Source organism: Asterias rubens, chromosome 8 (assembly GCF_902459465.1).
Source record: "Asterias rubens chromosome 8, eAstRub1.3, whole genome shotgun sequence".
NCBI lineage: Eukaryota > Metazoa > Echinodermata > Asteroidea > Forcipulatida > Asteriidae > Asterias > Asterias rubens.
The window spans coordinates 6,967,931-6,988,618 of record NC_047069.1 but is presented as its reverse complement, the minus strand read 5'-3'; the positions used below and the strand labels follow the sequence as shown (position 1 = coordinate 6,988,618).

Genomic DNA, 20,688 nt, shown 5'->3' with positions numbered 1-20,688 from the left:
TTGTGCGTACCCAGCCATACTCCATGTTCTTAGGCATTCTACGCTTACACAGCTAGCTCAGAAATTCAGCACTTGCCGTGCAAGCAGAGCATGGTGATCGTAAGCGCAGAATTCGGCGGTAAGCAGAGCCATAAAATTGGACCTTGAAAAGGTCTATCCTTGCGAGTAAGATTTGATCGAGGTCTGGTGCAGTACTTTGTTTGGTCACAAAGTTTGTTTGGTCAACATTATATTATGCTAACTTTTTGTAAGCACAATTATAAGGAAAGATACAAAAAAAGTCACAGCTGAATACAGTGTCATGCTTGCTGAGTAAACAGCAAAAAAAAAATGATTATGGTATTTTCACGAGAGCGTCAAATCCATGTTAAGCCACATCCATCCATGTTTAGCGAAGTACCAACTGATTCTCTGGCCACAGCACTTATGAATGGACACCAACCAACAGAAATCTGAGAAACGATTCTAATAGTTTTGGGGTAAAAATAATCCAAACCATATTACTTCGAAGGGAATTTTGTCTCAAAATAGTTTATACTATCAACAGCTGCAGTCCTACTGACCAAGTAAATTTGATAAATTATCATCATTATTTTTTTTGAGTATCTATGACCATGGCTTTAAAGGAACACGTTGCCTTGGATCGGACAACTCGATCTATACGAAGCATTTGTAATAACCGTTTGTTAAAAAATGCATATGGTTGGAAAGATGTTTTAAAAGTAGAATACAATGATCCGCACAAGTTTGCCTCGAAATTGCCTGGTTTTCCTTTTACTTTGCGAACTAACACGGTCGGCCATTAATGGGAGTCAACAATTTTACTCCCATAAATGGCCGACCGTGTTAGTCGATGAGGTAAAAGGAAACCACGCAATTACGAGTGATACTCGTGTGGATCATTATATTCTACTTTTAAAATATCTTTCTAATCATATACATTTAATATAACAAACGGTCACAAACGCTTTTTAAAGACGAACTAGATGGATCCGAGACAATGTGTTCCTTTAAGTTACTTCCTACATCATGCTTAAGCTTCAAACTTTACTGGCCTATGAATGTTATAAAGCCAGAAAATTAGCGAACATACTGTAAGAGAGCCTACAAAGCATACCCGATAAGAGATTTTGTGCATGGACCTTGTTTGTGTTTTCCTTCCAAAAAACAAAATTACACAATTTATTTGTAACCCTCCTACTGTCTGACCACTCAATACCATGCAGTTGTTTTGAATCAAGCCCACAACAACCATGTGGGGAATACATATCTACATGTAAACAACCCAACCTTTCATCATGTCATGGTCCAACTGTAGGCCCAAATTATCCACTAAGGATAAACTGTTTCAGCCTCCAATGTGAAACCATTTGATGTGTGACCTTTCAACAGAATTAACTGTAGTTTTGAATGATAGATTAAATATACCAGATGCCAATATTATAAGTTATCACACAAACGCGAGTGGAATACTAAACAAAATATAACCCTACCATATCCAACAAGTGAGAAAACCGAGTTGGATATTGGATGCAGAACCCTTTATTTTTTCGTATTCCTTGAGAGCGTGTGTGATTACGTATTTATCTTCAAGCAAACTTGACGCCAGCTAGAACACACAAGATGCAGGGAGTGATATGTGCCGTGCAATATTGGTTTATATCACACTCCTTGTTGCTATGGATCGACAAATCAGAATCAAGGATTCAAGCCTACTCAAAGATAGATGTTATACACAATCAACCCTCCTACTGTTCGACCTCTGTGATATCATTCACTGTGGTTTGGACTGACTCTGGTGAATGAATCTACTTTAGAGTCAAATAATGTATTTCAGTCAAATGTTAGCAAGTGTTATAAGATGGTTGCCATTCATAATTAGGCGTTCATAGTTAGGCGGGGCTAGGACCAATTGTAGTATACAAAACCAATCAAGTATTTCGCACAAAAAGAAAAAAAACAAACAAACAAACTTGCTTTTGACCATTTGCAGCATGACAGTGCAGCGATTTGGTTGATCTCAAGTCATTGTCCCACATTTGCAAATACTTTTGATACTTTTGTAGATAGCCATGACATAAATCCTTACTCACTGTGAATGAAGATGTATGTAATATAATTTACCTATAGAAGTTTCAGCTTTATTAGTCATCAAGTTTTTGATGAAAAAAAGTGAAATCACACAGCCATGTTTTTAGGAGAGTCGCATAAACACGTTGTACATGCTAAAATAGTTCTCTAGAGACATTTTTGTGTGACATTTTTGTCTCTTTCTCCCAGCCAGCACATGTACATGCTACATCATTTGAAGCCGAATATGTGGCCATTTTGAGATTACCAACAACTCCAAATTGATTTTTCTATAGCTGTTTTTAGAACGTTAGGAACTAGTATGTTTTATGACATTTCTCTTTTAAGAGCAAACGAGAAACACAACAAGTGGCTCCAACTCTTGGGGAGTATATGAACAAAACATGTTCAGTACAAAAACCCTGAATAACAAATTGTTACCTCCACCGGAAAAATAATAATAATAAAACCCTATGACAGTTTGTCAGACACAGCGAAGAAGGAAACTAAGTGAACTATAGGACTAGAGTGGAATAGCACTGTTGAGCAAACGATACGCTGCGTCATATAACCTAGTAGTGACCGGTTTGTTGTCATTCACTCTGTTATTCACGTCCGGTCTATCTACACTTTGGCTTTTGGTGAGTTTTGCACCTGAGCTGCTCAGGCCCTGGGATAGCAGCTGCTTCGTTACTTGTTGCTGGTGGTCGTCGTCGACGATGATGATGTCATCCTCAGAGTCGCCCGAACCAGGTGACTCTTTCCCCTTGAGACAAATACTGACCTCCGAGTCGATATTCTCGAACTGTCGGTCGCTACAGTTGCTCTCCCGGTCGAGTTCATCTTCGATTCTCCGACGGACGCTGCGCGTTTCCGGGGTCGCAGTTAGGCTGTGGTCCTCCCTATCAGGCTGCGACGACGTCGTGGCGATGTCTGCCTCGATAGCGGGGGGTGAGGATTCGCTGGATGGGATGGATTTCTTCTTAGGGATGCGGTAGCCACTGAGGAGGGATCGGGACGCAGGACTGGAGGCAAACATCTGCTCTCGGAGACGAGCTGCCTCCTCCTGCATCTGAAGTTGTCTTGGCGACAGCGATGGACGTGGGTGCCGTGGCTTCTCCGCTGATTCCGGACTATTTAATAACTTTCCCTGTGCAGGTTTGAGGTAAGATGCTATTTTTGATTTCACTAATGAATTTTGCGTGTGTCTACCGTTTCTGGAGATGCGTTTCGTTTGTATATGATCGACTTGGTCAACGTCGGACGCAGTTCGTTTTAACTGACTGCCTCGTTGTCTCTGCCTTAATAAACTGTTATTATTCAGGTTCACAGAATGGTTGACATTGTGTTCTAGGGTTTTGCCAGACGGCGTTTGAGCAATCTTTGGTTCACTACTTTCCACTGTCAACCTTTGATTGCTCCCTTCAACCACTACACTTCGTTTAACGTCGCTGTCTGCATCCGCAGCATTGAAGTCCAAATCAGCGAGTAGATTCATTGGCTTCTGGTCAGACTCAGAGGAAATCTTTGAATACTCTGTTCTGGAGCTACTCCTCGATTCGCTGTAGCTCTCCGTCTCCGAAGACGAACTCTCGCTGGATTCAAAATATTTCTTAGGTTTGACGACACTGCTACTCATCACGAGGTCCTCCACAAGTTTAACCTCTTCAGTTACTTTATCCTCGTCGACACTGACTTCTGAAAACAGGTCAAACGTGGATTCAGATTTCTCGGTGACTTGAGAACTAAGGGCAGCGGCTTGTTCGGCGAATTCCAGATCCTCTTGGGAGAAACTTGACGTATCACTGTTGAAGATTTGTTTCTGCTTCACAAAGATTTCCTCTCGTAGTGTGCCCATTTGGCGACTAAGTTTCTCCCGTTTTTGGACCATGTAGCAGAGATTTCGCACCTGCAAAGATCAGAGGCATAAAATTTAACTTTGAAGTTCAGTACATGATCAGTTAGTTAAAAGCCAACTGAATGAAAAAAACAAACTATGCAGTTGAATTATGAAAGCTTGTCACTCGCCTGAATCTTTGTTCTTGAAAAATAAAGGCAACAAGTTATTTTCTCTTTTCTTAATAGCAGTGGACACTATTGGTAATTACTCAAAATAGTGATTGGCATTAAACCTTTCTTGGTGAAGAGTAATGGGGAGAGGTTGATGGTATAAAACATTGTGAGAAACGGCTCCCTCTGAAGTGCCATAGTTTTCGAGAAAGAAGTAATTTTCCATGAATTTGATTTTGAGACCTCAGATTTAGAACTTGAGGTCTCAAAATCAACCATCTAAACGCACATAACTTCGTGTGACAAGGGTCAGTTTTCTTTCATTATTATCTTGCAACTTTGATGACCGATTGAGCTCAAATTTTCACAGGCTCATTATTTTTACATATGTTGAGATACACCAACTGTGAAGGCTAGTCTTTGACAATTACCAATAGTGTCCACTGCCTAAAAGGGCACCCGTACAAGGCAAATGTAACTTATGCTGGAACATTTTAAGGGACACCAAGGCAATGACCAGGGGCAATGAGGCAATTGCCTCTGTTAAGCATCAGGCCTGGTTGGGGTATGGTTAGGATGAAGTTCATCAAACTCTTTCTAGGTCTTGCTCTTGCAGACCTCGCCCAAACCTGAAAACAGACATCTTACATCCTCATCCTAGCATGGAGGTTGTATAGCCCCAACCCCTCAGACCACGCCTACATCTTACCCTCTCTAAATCTTGACGAAGATGCACAAACATCCTAATCCTAGCATGGAGGTTGTATACCCCAACCCCTCTCCCCTCAGACCACGCCTACATCTTACCCTCTCCAAATCTTGACGAAGATGCACAAACATCCTCATCCTACAAACCCACATCCCCAAACCCCTCTCCCCTCAGACCAAGCCTGCATCTTACCCTCTCCAAATCTTGACAAAGATGCACAAACATCCTCATCCTAGCATGGAGGTTGTCTATCCCAACCCCTATCCCCTCAGACCAAGCCTGCATCTTAACCTCTCTAAATCTCGATGAAGATGCACAAACATCCTCATCCTAGCATGGAGGCTGTACAAACCCCAATCCCCAAGCCCTATCCCCTCAGACCAAGCCAGCATCTTAACCTCTCTAAATCTTGATGAAGATGCACAAACATCCTCACCCTAGCATGGAGGCTGTACAAACCCCAATCCCCAACCCCTATCCCCTCAGACCAAGCCAGCATCTTAACCTCTCTAAATCTTGATGAAGATGCACAAATATCCTCACCCTAGCATGGAGGCTGTACAAACCCCAATCCCCAAGCCCTATCCCCTCAGACCAAGCCAGCATCTTAACCTCTCTAAATCTTGATGAAGATGCACAAACATCCTCACCCTAGCATGGAGGCTGTACAAACCCCAATCCCCAACCCCTATCCCCTCAGACCAAGCCGGCATCTTAACCTCTCTAAATCTTGATGAAGATGCACAAACATCCTCACCCTAGCATGGAGGCTGTACAAACCCCAATCCCCAACCCCTATCCCCTCAGACCAAGCCAGCATCTTACCCTCTCTAAATCTTGATGAAGATGCACAAACATCCTCACCCTAGCATGGAGGCTGTACAAACCCCAATCCCCAAGCCCTATCCCCTCAGACCAAGCCAGCATCTTAACCTCTCTAAATCTTGATGAAGATGCACAAACATCCTCACCCTAGCATAAAGGCTGTACAAACCCCAATCCCCAAGCCCTATCCCCTCAGACCAAGCCAGCATCTTAACCTCTCTAAATCTTGATGAAGATGCACAAACATCCTCACCCTAGCATGGAGGCTGTACAAACCCCAATCCCCAAGCCCTATCCCCTCAGACCAAGCCAGCATCTTAACCTCTCTAAATCTTGATGAAGATGCACAAACATCCTCACCCTAGCATAAAGGCTGTACAAACCCCAATCCCCAAGCCCTATCCTCTCAGACCAAGCCTGCATCTTAACCTCTCTAAATCTTGATGAAGATGCACAAACATCCTCACCCTAGCATGGAGGCTGTACAAACCCCAATCCCCAAGCCCTATCCCCTCAGACCAAGCCAGCATCTTACCCTCTCTAAATCTTGATGAAGATGCACAAACATCCTCACCCTAGCATGGAGGCTGTACAAACCCCAATCCCCAAGCCCTATCCCCTCAGACCAAGCCAGCATCTTAACCTCTCTAAATCTTGATGAAGATGCACAAACATCCTCACCCTAGCATGGAGGTTGTACAAACCCCAATCCCCATCCCCTCAGACCAAGCCAGCATCTTAACCTCTCTAAATCTTGATGAAGATGCACAAACATCCTCATCCTAGCATGGAGGCTGTACAAACCCCAATCCCCAAGCCCTATCCCCTCAGACCAAGCCAGCATCTTAACCTCTCTAAATCTTGATGAAGATGCACAAACATCCTCACCCTAGCATGGAGGCTGTACAAACCCCAATCCCCATCCCCTCAGACCAAGCCAGCATCTTAACCTCTCTAAATCTTGATGAAGATGCACAAACATCCTCATCCTAGCATGGAGGCTGTACAAACCCCAATCCCCAACCCCTATCCTCTCAGACCAAGCCAGCATCTTAACCTCTCCAAATCTTGATGAAGATGCACAAACATCCTCACCCTAGCATGGAGGCTGTACAAACCCCAATCCCAAGCCCTATCCCCTCAGACCAAGCCAGCATCTTAACCTCTCTAAATCTTGATGAAGATGCACAAACATCCTCATCCTAGCATGGAGGCTGTACAAACCCCAATCCCCAAGCCCTATCCCCTCAGACCAAGCCAGCATCTTAACCTCTCTAAATCTTGATGAAGATGCACAAACATCCTCATCCTAGCATGGAGGCTGTACAAACCCCAATCCCCAAGCCCTATCCCCTCAGACCAAGCCAGCATCTTAACCTCTCTAAATCTTGACGTAGATGAACAAACATCCTCATCCTAGCATGGAGGCTGTACAAACCCCAATCCCCAAGCCCTATCCCCTCAGACCAAGCCAGCATCTTAACCTCTCTAAATCTTGATGAAGATGCACAAACATCCTCACCCTAGCATGGAGGCTGTACAAACCCCAATCCCCAAGCCCTATCCCCTCAGACCAAGCCTACATCTTACCCTCTCTAAATCTTGATGAATATGCACAAACATCCTCACCCTAGCATGGAGGCTGTACAAACCCCAACCCCCAAGCCCTATCCTCTCAGACCAAGCCTGCATCTTAACCTCTCTAAATCTTGATGAAGATGCACAAACATCCTCATCCTAGCATGGAGGCTGTACAAACCCCAATCCCCAACCCCTATCCCCTCAGACCAAGCCAGCATCTTACCCTCTCTAAATCTTGATGAAGATGCACAAACATCCTCACCCTAGCATGGAGGCTGTACAAACCCCAATCCCCAAGCCCTATCCCCTCAGACCAAGCCGGCATCTTAACCTCTCTAAATCTTGATGAAGATGCACAAACATCCTCACCCTAGCATGGAGGCTGTACAAACCCCAATCCCCAACCCCTATCCCCTCAGACCAAGCCAGCATCTTAACCTCTCTAAATCTTGATGAAGATGCACAAACATCCTCATCCTAGCATGGAGGCTGTACAAACCCCAATCCCCAAGCCCTATCCCCTCAGACCAAGCCAGCATCTTAACCTCTCTAAATCTTGACGTAGATGAACAAACATCCTCATCCTAGCATGGAGGCTGTACAAACCCCAATCCCCAAGCCCTATCCCCTCAGACCAAGCCAGCATCTTAACCTCTCTAAATCTTGATGAAGATGCACAAACATCCTCACCCTAGCATGGAGGCTGTACAAACCCCAATCCCCAAGCCCTATCCCCTCAGACCAAGCCTACATCTTACCCTCTCTAAATCTTGATGAATATGCACAAACATCCTCACCCTAGCATGGAGGCTGTACAAACCCCAACCCCCAAGCCCTATCCTCTCAGACCAAGCCTGCATCTTAACCTCTCTAAATCTTGATGAAGATGCACAAACATCCTCATCCTAGCATGGAGGCTGTACAAACCCCAATCCCCAAGCCCTATCCTCTCAGACCAAGCCTACATCTTACCCTCTCTAAGTCTTGACGTAGATGAACAAACATCCTCATCCTAGCATGGAGGTTGTATTCCTCATTGGAGCTCGGTGATTCCTCTTTCTGAAGAATAACCAGCGGCTTGTTGAAACACGACTGAAATCAGAAAAGAAAAAAAAAGGTTAAATTCCATTCATAAAATATCACAATTGAGTTACGGGTAGGGTCATACATTGGTTTTTTACAACGTAAAGTGCTTATGTTTTTAGGGCAAAATTATATAGAAACAAACAATAAAAGTCAATTTCAGCTGAATACAGTGTTTACTTGGTGAGATAAAAGCGAAAAAACTGTCCGGATATTTTCACACGAACGTCAAATCTATCCACTTTAGCAAGTGACGAGGGTGCTAACCATATCTCTAGACGCAGCATGTTATTATTATCATTATTGAAATTAACATCACTCGTTAAACTTTCTAACCTTTCTTTTAAGCTTCCAGTACTCAAACACAAGATCCACAACATCAATGTCGTCCTTCATGCTTAGATTTGTGCTAACCTCTTTTACTTTGGCGTACTTGTAGAAATCTTCCGTCACATTTTGAATTCTGCGAAGACAGAGGCACATGTAAAAATAAAATGACTACTAGCACAATTCCCCCCCCCCCCCCCCCGATAACCTTAATCTTTACTGCCTCGGCCCTGTTGCCCCCAGACAACCTCCATCTTCCACAATCCTCCAGTGGATGGTCACTCCATGCCAAAATGTTTGGACTTGGACAAAATTGGTATGGCACAGTGATGAGCAGTTTTTCTTTAGGACCGGTGTTTTTAATACTCCATAATAAGACAACTTCAACAAGATAATTTGGGCAAAATTTCAGTGATCTGCTTAGCCACAAAAAGTAGCTAAGCGCAATCAAATTATGCTTACCAGAAAAAGATTACCAGCCAAAACTACCATGTCTTATGTACATTCTTTACTGGTACCCTGTTAATTACTACTTAGCAACTCTTATGCTTAATTAAGCAGCTCTATGAAACTGGGCCCTGATAAGGTTTGCCATCACATGATTGTTAACATTGCTCACCTTATTGCACGCTCATTGTCTTTCTCTTCTAAAGATTTCTCTTTCTTTGGGGTTCCCGTTGCCGAGTTCTTTTGGGGCGTACCGTCTGTGTCTGAATCAGGGTTCCGTTTCTTGCTGTGCTTCAAACAGAACGACTTCAAGAGAGAGAGAAAAAAAGTAATAATATATATTCATAACAGGTTCCACAAATTGAGCTCAGGCCGGATACTTCATGAAGGCAATGAAGTATGGAAATAAATATAAGTTTGAATGAATGAAAAGACAATTGTCTCCATGCCCCCTGGCCTTGGCATGCTCAAGTGGAAAATTACAATTTCCTCATAGGGTGCACTCTACTTTACTTTCCGTTAGAAATTCGTCTTCCTATCCCAAATTTTAGTGGGGGGGGGGGGGGCTCTAAATCCACCAAGGATTAGCGGAACGACAAAATCATTCATGTTTAGATAATGGTCCGTCATTGCTGAATTGCAATCTGGGGGAAATCTGTGCAGGGCAGCACAGTGCATTTTTAACAGAGTTCTGGGCGAAATGTTTTAGTTCTGGGCAGGCCTGCCCGTCACTGCCCACCGTGGCTACAACGCTGCCTAACACTTACTCTGAATCGAACTTCAACCTCGTCATCAAGATACGTCTTCATGTCTAAGTTGTTCTGAAAACCACATGTGACGTGATAAGCGATTTTGCAGGTTTTAACCTATAGAGTAGAATATGAAAATTATTGGTAAGAACATAAGTCATAAACCAATGACAACAATCTAAGTTTTTGTTCCTAGAAATGTTACACGGAGAAGAGCAGAAAACACTGTTAGAATCGTCAGGACTACATCGGTTCTTCTCTTGTCGGTAGGACACTGCTCTAGACCTGCACAGGTCGTGGGTTAGAATCCCACCCGCGTAATATGCCTGTGATTTTTGTTCAACAGTAATAGGAGACTTTCCAACGCTAGGCGGCAGCAGACATACCGGGTAAATTTCCATTGTTTACGTAGTTCTGAACATGCGCATAATTCTGAGAACAATGGATTTACCCGGTAAGTCTGCTGCCCTCTATCGTCCCAGAAAGTCTCCCATTGGGAAAGTACCGAGTATACAGTGGTGTAAGGGTATAACCAAAACTATCATTCTGCAAATTCAACATCTAATAAAATATTCATTTATAGTTAGATCTTATTATTCACACCATGCAAAGCGTCACACATCATTAAAATTGAAACTCAACACTAAAATCTCTACCTACCGAACACTGTATACATGCGCCGGTTCTGACCCTACATAGATTGCATATCAACGCCCATCGACTTCCCTGGAAAAAAAAGCATGTTGAAAACATATTAATAAATACCTGACACAGTTTATCCACTCTATGCCCAATTTCATGGCTTTGCTTACTGCCGAACTCTGCCCTTACGATCACCATTCTCTGCTTGCAGGGCAAGCACTTAATTTCTACGCAAGAAACGTGAAGTAGCATCACACGCGCACAAGCCAACATTTCTGATAACCTGTGAAACATACATTTCAATCTGAGAAACCTTTCTGCGTGGCCGTGTGATGTTAGCAATCTCCCATTAAAAAATATAAACACATTTAAGAATAGGAATAAAAGAGAAGTGACTCAGTCCTCATACTAGTCAGGGTCAGGCAAACATGTTCCAGTCTGTGAGTGTGGAGCTGCCCACATCCCCACTGACTGTACTTATCACAGTAGCCCTGGTGGTCAGTCCTCATACTAGTCAGGGTCAGGCAAACATGTTCCAGTCTGTGAGTGTGGAGCTGCCCACATCACCACTGACTGTACTTATCACAGTAGCCCTGGTGGTCAGTCCTCATACTAGTCAGGGTCAGGCAAACATGTTCCAGTCTGTGAGTGTGGAGCTGCCCACATCCCCACTGACTGTACTTATCACAGTAGCCCTGGTGGTCAGTCCTCATACTAGTCAGGGTCAGGCAAACATGTTCCAGTCTGTGAGTGTGGAGCTGCCCACATCACCACTGACTGTACTTATCACAGTAGCCCTGGTGGTCAGTCCTCATACTAGTCAGGGTCAGGCAAACATGTTCCAGTCTGTGAGTGTGGAGCTGCCCACATCACCACTGACTGTACTTATCACAGTAGCCCTGGTGGTCAGTCCTCATACTAGTCAGGGTCAGGCAAACATGTTCCAGTCTGTGAGTGTGGAGCTGCCCACATCCCCACTGACTGTACTTATCACAGTAGCCCTGGTGGTCAGTCCTCATACTAGTCAGGGTCAGGCAAACATGTTCCAGTCTGTGAGTGTGGAGCTGCCCACATCCCCACTGACTGTACTTATCACAGTAGCCCTGGTGGTCAGTCCTCATACTAGTCAGGGTCAGGCAAACATGTTCCAGTCTGTGAGTGTGGAGCTGCCCACATCACCACTGACTGTACTTATCACAGTAGCCCTGGTGGTCAGTCCTCATACTAGTCAGGGTCAGGCAAACATGTTCCAGTCTGTGAGTGTGGAGCTGCCCACATCACCACTGACTGTACTTATCACAGTAGCCCTGGTGGTCAGTCACTGATCGAGCTAGACTGTCACACAACGGCTACTCACATCAATTGTACCATCGTGTCGTGGCCGTGCGGTTAAGAGCACCGGATTCAAGCTCTGCTGTTTGATCAGCAGAGTGTGGGTTCGAATCCCGGTCGTGACACTTGCTTCGTAAAACTGGGGAGGTAGTGCTTTCTGCTCTACCGGCCAGGCTTTGGAGTGATGATACCTAAGCCTACATCCGTATGGACTGTAAAAGGGGTAACAGTGTTTCTGCCCCAGGAGCAGGTGGCAACGGCCTTTGGAATAAAAATAATTGTAGCCCACACCATGAAGTGGCCTTCAGGCCTTGTGTGTCTGGCGACTGGCAAAACAAAAATATATGTATAATCGTAGCTTCATCTGATTTACATACATATATACTCAGTCTTATAATCTTACCGGTATCTGTGATATCTTAGTGATGGGTTCCATTCTTTCTACACATCCTATGCTAACCTCAGGGATCCATAGAGCACAGCTTACATGAGCCCACTTCGTCCCACTCCTGTTCGACAGAAAGAAAGAAAAAACATGTTCTTTAACTTTCTCAGAGATACACTGACATTTTAAATAATTTTTGAGCACAAGGGCCGACTTTCTAGTATAATGTACATGGTTTAATACATTTTCAGGCTAGGAAGGAAGAATGTCATGCCTGAACAATCATAGACGTTAAACCAATGTTTCTATGAGAGAGACTGGCTGTGCCAGTTTGGCGTTTAAATCCCCTTGTGGAAGTTTGCTGCGTTTCCTCGATTGGAACATCATCTAAACAAAGAAAGAAAGAAAGACACCTCACCTTGTACTTTTCATGGCTCCACCTTTGACACCACATAGCAAGCAAATGGGTTGAATACCAAGAGCACAGGTACGGCACATCCAGCACCCCTCAGGTACCTTCACAATGCCATAGCATGCCTGAAAGTATACAAATAAGCAACACAAAATAATAGCAAAGTGAAAATAGTACCTGTCGTGATTGGGGTGCTCGGCACCATTCCGAAAGCACTGGGGAAACATCTTGACGAAATAGGGACAAATGTGAGAATAGATCTGTTGCAGAAGGCAACGCTGTTGGGAACAGCGAAGATCCTATTAAGAAAGACCCTCAAGATCTAAGGCTACGGGACTTCGCCCGACTCAAGGAGTTACCGACACAAACGAAAAAAATTATCTTTCTTTTGCATGCTGTGATAAGATGAAACAATAATAAAAAATAAAAAAATAATAATAATAACATACAATTTATAAGGCGCACAATATCTGGAGTAGTACCATTCAAAGGCGCCGGATGCTAGCAATCCTACAGATTGAACAGATGAGTCTTGAGTTTGTGTTTGAATGTTGACAGATCAGGTGTGTCCCTCAGATCGTCTGGCAAGGAATTCCAGAGACGCTGTGCGCAGCTGGAAAAGGCACGGTCCTCGTAACTTGCCAGACGAGTTTTGGGAACATAGAATATGTGTGATGATGATGACGATCTAAGGCCTGGTCTTATGTTACGTTGTTGTAGAAGATCTGTAATGTAGCAAGGTGCTACTCCATGGAGGGCCTTGAATGTGAGAAGCAAGATTTTGAATATCACACTACTAATTTGATTATAAATCGTATTAACCCTCCTACTCTTGTCACTATTTTTCCAGCGAGTTGACCCAACCATTTGAAATCATTCAACTCCATGGCTTGTGACACAAGATTTCACCTGCGACAATGCACTCAGATGCGATCAATATTAGTAGACCACAGGTCTGGAATTAAACGAAGGTCACAAAGGCCATGGCCTCCAACGCCCTGTTTTTGGCCTTGGTGCCCCTTCAAAAGATTCACACAGACTTTGAGATTTTCAAATGGAAGTGCCCTTTGCGAATAAAGATGGCCTTTCCCTCTCAAAGCTGACATTCCAGACCTGATAGTTTTAGGACAACTTGCAACTAGTCCACAGTTCTGGCAATGCTACAAAGGCTTCTTGAAAATATCACTGTAGTTCTGAAACCAAACAAACCTACAAATCAAGTATCCCAAAACCGCCATCACTAACATTCTGGATTAAGAACCCTTACCTGATGTACACAGATGTCGCACTTATCACAGAAGACCATCTCATTACCCTCCTCACAGTCCGGCTGTAAAGATACAAGATTCCAGTCAACTCCTTGAATTTTTGTATAAATATTTTAACAAACAAAATTTACATAATGTTCTCCATGATGCGACTCCATTCATAGAAGCTCAGTACCCCGATCTCAGACAACATGTAAAATTTAACTGATGTACGCATACTGAATGTACTACTACTGCGATCTAGAGCATCAGTTGATTCATTGAAGTTGCAAGAGAATAACAAAAAGAATGAAAACCCTTGTTGCACATATTTGTGTGCTTACGGATTGCCTAAAAAAAATGCTTTACAGGGTTCGAAATTAGCGGTCGCCAAATGCGAGTGAAAATAGCGGCGGGCGAGTGAAAAAACTTTCTCACTAGCCCGCCGGGCGAGTCAAATAATTATTCCTTTTCACATATAAAGAGGGTTCAGTGGAAAATCCCACAGAAAACTTTTACTAAAGCTTTTAAAATAGTAAGTTTGACAATTCTAGATACTTGCTAGATTTAATTTGGCCGTGATCGGGACCTGAATTGCTGTCGTTCGTTTCAGAAAACACGTACAATCAATTGAAAACAGGATGCACAAACCACTGGTGCCGAGTATCCTCACAGTACACGATTGCCCACTGGTCCATGCCGTATGTATACAACACATACACAACACATACAGTCGTCCAAAGTCCATTCTGACCAACACTCCGCACGCTGTGATTGGCCGTTGATGGCTAGGCTGTTAATAAATCCATGGTCATGATCTTCTTGACTAGACTTCAAAATTCATGAAGATTTTGTTGCAAACGGAGTTCAAAACATGTTCAAATCAACCGACTCCCTTACCACGAAGTCATTAAAGTTGTTGTTGATGGAAAAGGGATAATTTAAGGTATAAACTAAGATATAAAATCCTCCAAAAAAAACAGTTTTAAGGGCTTCACTTTCGTTTTTTTTTTTCGTTTTGAAAATGTTGTGTATAAATACATGCGGGCTAGTGAAAAAACCTGCGGGCGATCAAGAATTTTGGTTGACTCGCCCGTGGCGATTGAAAAAAAAAGTTAAGGGAAACCCCTGCTTTAGGTCTGAAGTATTTTAATATTCGAGTGCGAAATTAGATTTCTCTCTCAAAAAGTATGTTACTTTAGAGTGAGCCGTTTCTCACAATGTTTTATACTTTCAACAACTCTACATTGCTCGTTACCAAGTTAAGATTGTATGCTGACACTTATTTTGAGTGAATACCAGTAGTGTTCAGTGCCGTTAAACAACTACAATAACCATGATAACACTGACGGTTCGGCACTTACCGCTCTACATACATCACAGATGACATCATCATCATACTCAATACCCAGTCCCTCCTCTGTCTGCATGGCATGATCCATGTTCTTATGGCACTGTAGAGTCACAGAAATAAACAGACAATTGAAGGAAAAAAATAGCTTCAGAATCAGAATTTAGATTTTGAAAGGCTTTAGGCCTGATGTGAGAAGGGAGCTGTATCTCACAATGATTTATACTATCAACAGCTCTCCGTTGCTTGTTACCAGTTAAGTTTTTATGCTATTTTTATGCTAAGAACTATTTTTATGCTAACAACTATTTTTAGTAATTACCAATAGTGTCCAGTGCCTTTATAGGGAAGGTACACGTTAGGTAATTGGTCTTCTCATTTTGGTGTATCCCAACATAAGCATAAAATAACAAGCCTGTGAAAATTTGAGCTAAATTGGTCATTGAAGTTGCGAGAAAACGATGAGAGAAAAAACACCCTTGTTGACGAATTTGTGTGTTTTCAGATAGGAATAAAAGACTTCTGGCTAGAAGTGTTTTATTACTTTAGTGAGACTCTTTCTCAAAATCTATGCTACTTCAGAGGGAGCCGTTTCTCACAATGTTTTATGTTATCAACAGCTCTCCAATGCTTGTTACAAAGTCAGTTTTTAAGTTAATAATTGTTTTGAGTAATTACCAAACGTGTACCTTCCCTTTAAGGCAAGTTCATTTTCGAGCAATCTTTCTACGACTTCTTCTTTGCAACCAAACAGAGATACCTAACACGTACTTACCTGCATTTCACACTCTTCAATGATCTGTTCCATGGTAAACTCATCAATAGGCGGATCGCCTGAGAGAAACGTATGCATAATTAATATATAGCTACAATGAACAGACAAACAAAATATTATAATGAGAAATCGGCTAACATCACAATGCCGGACGACCACTTGAAGATGAGGGCTACACTATTAACTGATTTGGGCTACGTAAATAGCCCGTTGAATTGACAACATGACTAGAGTTGTTCGCACAACATCTTCTGTGCGCATGTTCTTGTAAAGCCTGGTTCATACTTCCTGCGAATGCAATACAAATTGACAACACAAAATTTGTATCATGTGTTTTTCAACTCATGAGAAACATTCGCTGCGAATACAGCCATGAGCGTAAAAAAATTCGCTTCACATTCACACAAGTTTTATCGCAAATAGCAAAATATGAAGAGGGCGCCGTTGAACCCACACAGAGATTAAAGGCCATGCGTGCGCTCATCGTGCATGACAACATATACTACGGCGTCGATTGCCCCCTCTGCCAACCCATAACGCATTACAGTTCTGAATCGCGATAAACCTTATGAAGTCGAACCGGGCTTTAACCATAGGTCCTTGTTCGAAATTGACCGTGTGTTGAAAGATGGTTTTTTCAATCTTGGCAATCTCCTTACCCATCTCATCTCTCTCTTGATTGACACTCTCTAGCCACTGCTCATCAACCTCATCCAGGTCATACAAACAAACCGACTCCAGCTTCTTGAGGTGGGCATCAGCAAAATCCTCCTGCTCAGCTGTACCTCCTGACATACAGATCAACTTCCTTGGCCTGTCACAATGTAGTGTAAAGTTATTATCAATAAATAATAAATAATAATAATAATAAACAGCTTTTATATAGCGCCCTTATCCCCCAAAAAGGTCCTGAGGCGCTTCACAGAGGTTAACAAATATTAAGCAAGTTAAGAAAATATACAGACTAATTAAAGAAAAACAGATTTAAATTCTTAATAAAAATTACAACTGACCAATCAGGCATAATACTTCACAGGGGCATTGAAGGCAATTAAAGCCTCCGTGCCCCCTGGTCATTGCCTTGGTGCCCAGTAGTAATCAACAATTTTTTAATAGGGTGCCCTTTACCAAGGAGAAAATGCCTCAAGCGGTGCCCTAGCCCTTTCAAAACGAAGCATACAGGCCTGCTCAATAGTAGGAGTGATTATGTAGGGTCCACTGACAACATTTTGTTTCTATCAGCTAAAGTCATTTTAGTTTGGGAAATATTTATCTCTTTGTGTACCTACAGCGCCGCTCTATCGAGGGAAATATTCATAAATTTGTGTCTCTACTGTCATCAATTGTGCAAAAAATTGCCAAAATTTTGACAGTTGTAGAGTAATCCATAGCGCTAAATTAGACCCCAAAGTTGCTTGGACAACACAATATGTGAAAAAAGGATAATCAAAAGGCCTAGATTTAAATGGAGGTCACCAAAACCATTGCTTCTTCTGGTCTAGTCTTGGCCTTGGTGCCCCTTAACAATGTTCCTTCAGCCATACTACATTTTGTCAAACAATAGCGCTCTTGCCCCTTTAAGAAAAAGACCCTGCCCTTTCAAAAATATAACTCTAGATTGAAAGGGCCAGGCTGTTTACATTTTGCAAAGGGCACTTCCATTTGAAAACCTAAAAGTCATTGGGAAACTTTTGAGAGGGTACCAAGTCATTCCGGGCCTGAAACTTATTATATCATAACGAGAGAATGTATCTCAAGGTGCGCTTACAATTTAAAGTTCACTGGTTGCCATTCCTTGCTCTGTTCACAGGTCACTGACGGGATGCTACTAGGGTTAACCGGTACCTGGACCCCTTTTTCCCATTCTTGTTTCCATGTGTCTGTGATGACCATGTACTCGTCTTGCAGAAGCTGGTAGGAGTCAGGCAGCTTCATGGCACTGATCAGATCCTTGCGGAAAACCTACAGATACAAACATGACGATTTCACAACAAATGAGAGAGCAGAATTTTGATAAAACAGCCAGAGCAGCTGTGTGGGCACTGTCTTCCATTGGGTTGGTCGTCAATTAGAAATCAACGTTTTCTTCACGGGTCAGTTATCCCCGAAGAGCCCTCAAAACTCCTCACATCCTTGTAATTTCTACAGCTATTATGTGGATTGAGTGCTTACAAACTATTACGAACAGGTTGCGTGCGAGGGGTTGGGCTTTTTCGGGGAGTTGAATTTCCCCTGATAAAACTTGTTCTTGCTCTATTTTTTTGGGGGGTACTACCTTAAGATCATCATGTTTAAAATCCGGGCCACTCAATCTTCCTGGGGGCAGGGAAAAATTCAGAGTTTACTAGGTGGGATACTTTACAAAAAAGCTTGGGCACAAGGTCTGGATTAATTGGCAAGGAAAGTATTAAGAATAAAATAGAACCAGCTGAAAGTGGCAAGTGCCACAAGTAAGGTACGTACCCCCTTCCAAAGCCCAGAATATCATTAAGTATCTTATAATAATAACTGGTTTGTATCTAGTGCTTTTTATATCTACGGGCGTCTAAGAGCGTTTATCATTATAATTATGAGACCCGTTTATGGAGCACCTTCATAAGGGGTGCTGCAGCATATTTAGCAGCTGTTGCCAGAAACACGAGGGCAAGCCCTACCACTAGGGGTATGGTCGGGACAAAGAAGTGTTGGGAAAAGATCAACGACTTTATACATCATGGCTGTGTGCCGGAAAAAGTTTAAAATATATTAATATTTTCCCCTACCTCCGCAGGCTGGTGCCCATGATTTGCACTGGTTCCCGCCATGGTTGGACTAAACATGATGGTCGTGTGTGACTTGATGCTCACACCTTGTGGAGTAGGTCGACAATTGCACTTAGGTACAGCATCTGGAAATTAAATAATGGTTATGAAATATTAGGGAAAGATGACAATCGATACTACTAATGGATGAAGTTCAGAAAACTTGTACGTTGGACAACTCAACAGGTCGGACATCTGTTGACTTGTCTTGGCCATCCGTCGAGTTGTCTGACGGTTGAACGGACAAACTATCGAGTCTGTCGAGTTGTTCGAGTCTGTCGAGTTGTCCGAACCATTGAGTTGTCTCAACCATTGAACTGTCCAAACCATCAAGTTGTCCGATGGACAAGTTGTCTGACATCCCTGTTTTTAATTAGTGATTGTCAGCTGGGAGATGTTTTATAACTATGTCAAAATGAGCGTGCACAGTTTTGTTTTAATAAAGTGCTGAGCAATGTCTGAATGGTAAACGAGTGATGGTAACCGAGTGAAAACTGTGGTCAGGTGTTGGGGAAAATCTCTGCAACAAAATGCGGCTTTCTATTAAAAAAAAATCCTCTCACCTCCTGCTTGGTACTTTCAAGTATCTTTCCAATTTAACAGGAATTTCGTCTTACATTTAGGAATCTAAATTACTTCTTTCAATTCCGATAAATACAAAATAAATAGGGCTGGGAAAACAATTGTCTGTCACTGGCAATGGATGGTTCAATCAATGATTGAATGAGACAATTCTCTCGCTGCAGCAGTGCAGAGAAACCTGTTTTAGTCTATACATTGTCACTTAAATTACAGTAACAATCTGAATTTAATTAAACAATTTAGATATAAATAACATTACAGACAGATGCTTGTTTGAAACAGAAACATGAGAAATGATTTTGTTTTGGTATCTCTTATTCTAGTTATAAATTCAACTTTTTTTTAATAGACAAATGCAGGATAGTGCAACATATAATTTACGGATAATTTTCCGCGCGTCGCCACCAATTTATCCGCCGTTTATTAACTCCAAAACCACATAATTTTGTTCTTGCCTGAACGAGTGTTGCAAAGTTCATATTGAACTGATCCGTGTAAAATACATACAAACCACGCTCGTTTGGCAAGCGAGTTTCTAATTCTAATTAAATATTCACCGGCTGATTTCTTCACTTTAATGGCTTCCTATTACGTCTGAAATGACACATTCTCAAACAACTGTACTCTACTCTTCTCTCTAGCTTGCTAGATTCTAGCAAATCGTACCATACTCACGGTATAATTTGGTCAAAAACCACGGCTTTTTCTGCAATGAGCACTCCCTAGGTATTTGGCGCCATCATCGTGTTGGTGGATTTTCACACTGGTATGCGACTGGTCGTATCACTGACGGATTCTTGCTTTGTAAAGTCAGAGGGTTGCAGTGCGTAGGGCACCAGCGACAAAGTGAATTTAGGTCAAACTGGTTGAAATTATTCCAAATTTCAATTTGTTGCCCATTAAATGTCAGTGGAAGCTTACCACTGGTCTATGGTTCTCTAGAAAGCATACCTGAACTTGAGTAATTAAAAAATTAAGACGAAAACAATAGATTTAGCTTACGCTGTCTGAGTTGCATATGTTTGAAATAGCCTTTTTTTCAGAAGTCTGGTATTGGCCTCGCATGTGTGCGCATCCCCCACGCGTATGTTGTGTGTGAAAGAATGTGTGTACAGGAAACAGACTACAAAAGTGCCTTGAACCTAAACGTGGTAAAGTCGACCAAGCATTTTAGTAACAGGTGTAAACAAAACAAGGTTGCAGCGAAAACATTGCACCCGAACAAATACAAGCAGATTCCAACATTCCATGGTACCGTTTGAATGCACCCACTGCTTACCACAAGTCATTGGAATTGTAAACCATTGAAAATTACACCTGTTCATAATGACAATAAAGGACTGACACAAGTCTCATTATT

The 20,688-nt window shown here is 42.4% G+C and overlaps 1 protein-coding gene across 2 annotated transcripts; it reads right to left on the bottom strand.

Moving 5' to 3' along the window:
- Positions 1 to 2,166: 2,166 nt before the first annotated feature.
- Positions 2,167 to 20,400, bottom strand: LOC117293699 (protein Jade-3-like). Of its 2 annotated transcripts, none has more exons than XM_033776112.1 (15): positions 19,995 to 20,400; positions 18,708 to 18,832; positions 17,714 to 17,907; positions 16,605 to 16,759; positions 15,946 to 16,004; positions 15,184 to 15,273; positions 13,840 to 13,902; positions 12,579 to 12,697; positions 12,179 to 12,284; positions 10,462 to 10,527; positions 9,820 to 9,918; positions 9,225 to 9,358; positions 8,615 to 8,741; positions 8,168 to 8,287; positions 2,167 to 3,979 (listed from the first exon to the last, which is right to left on the bottom strand). In XM_033776112.1, exons 2-15 carry the CDS (start codon positions 18,762 to 18,764, stop codon positions 2,594 to 2,596), a joined length of 2,775 nt encoding a protein of 924 aa, XP_033632003.1. In that variant the 5' UTR covers positions 18,765 to 18,832; positions 19,995 to 20,400; the 3' UTR covers positions 2,167 to 2,593. The 2 variants fall into 2 exon arrangements, with proteins under 2 accessions (XP_033632003.1, XP_033632001.1); XM_033776110.1 differs by having other exon boundaries at positions 20,004 to 20,400.
- Positions 20,401 to 20,688: the final 288 nt, after the last annotated feature.

Excerpts from the sequence above, each read along its gene's own strand:
- LOC117293699 (XM_033776112.1), bottom strand. The coding sequence starts at position 18,764 with ATGTTTAGTCCAACCATGGCGGGAACCAGTGCAAATCATGGGCACCAG. Across the intron at positions 16,760-17,713 it reads CAACCAGTGAACTTTAAATT|GCCAAGGAAGTTGATCTGTA; the intron begins GTAAGCGCACCT and ends ACATTGTGACAG. Across the intron at positions 12,285-12,578 it reads GGAGCCATGAAAAGTACAAG|GAGTGGGACGAAGTGGGCTC; the intron begins GTGAGGTGTCTT and ends TCTGTCGAACAG.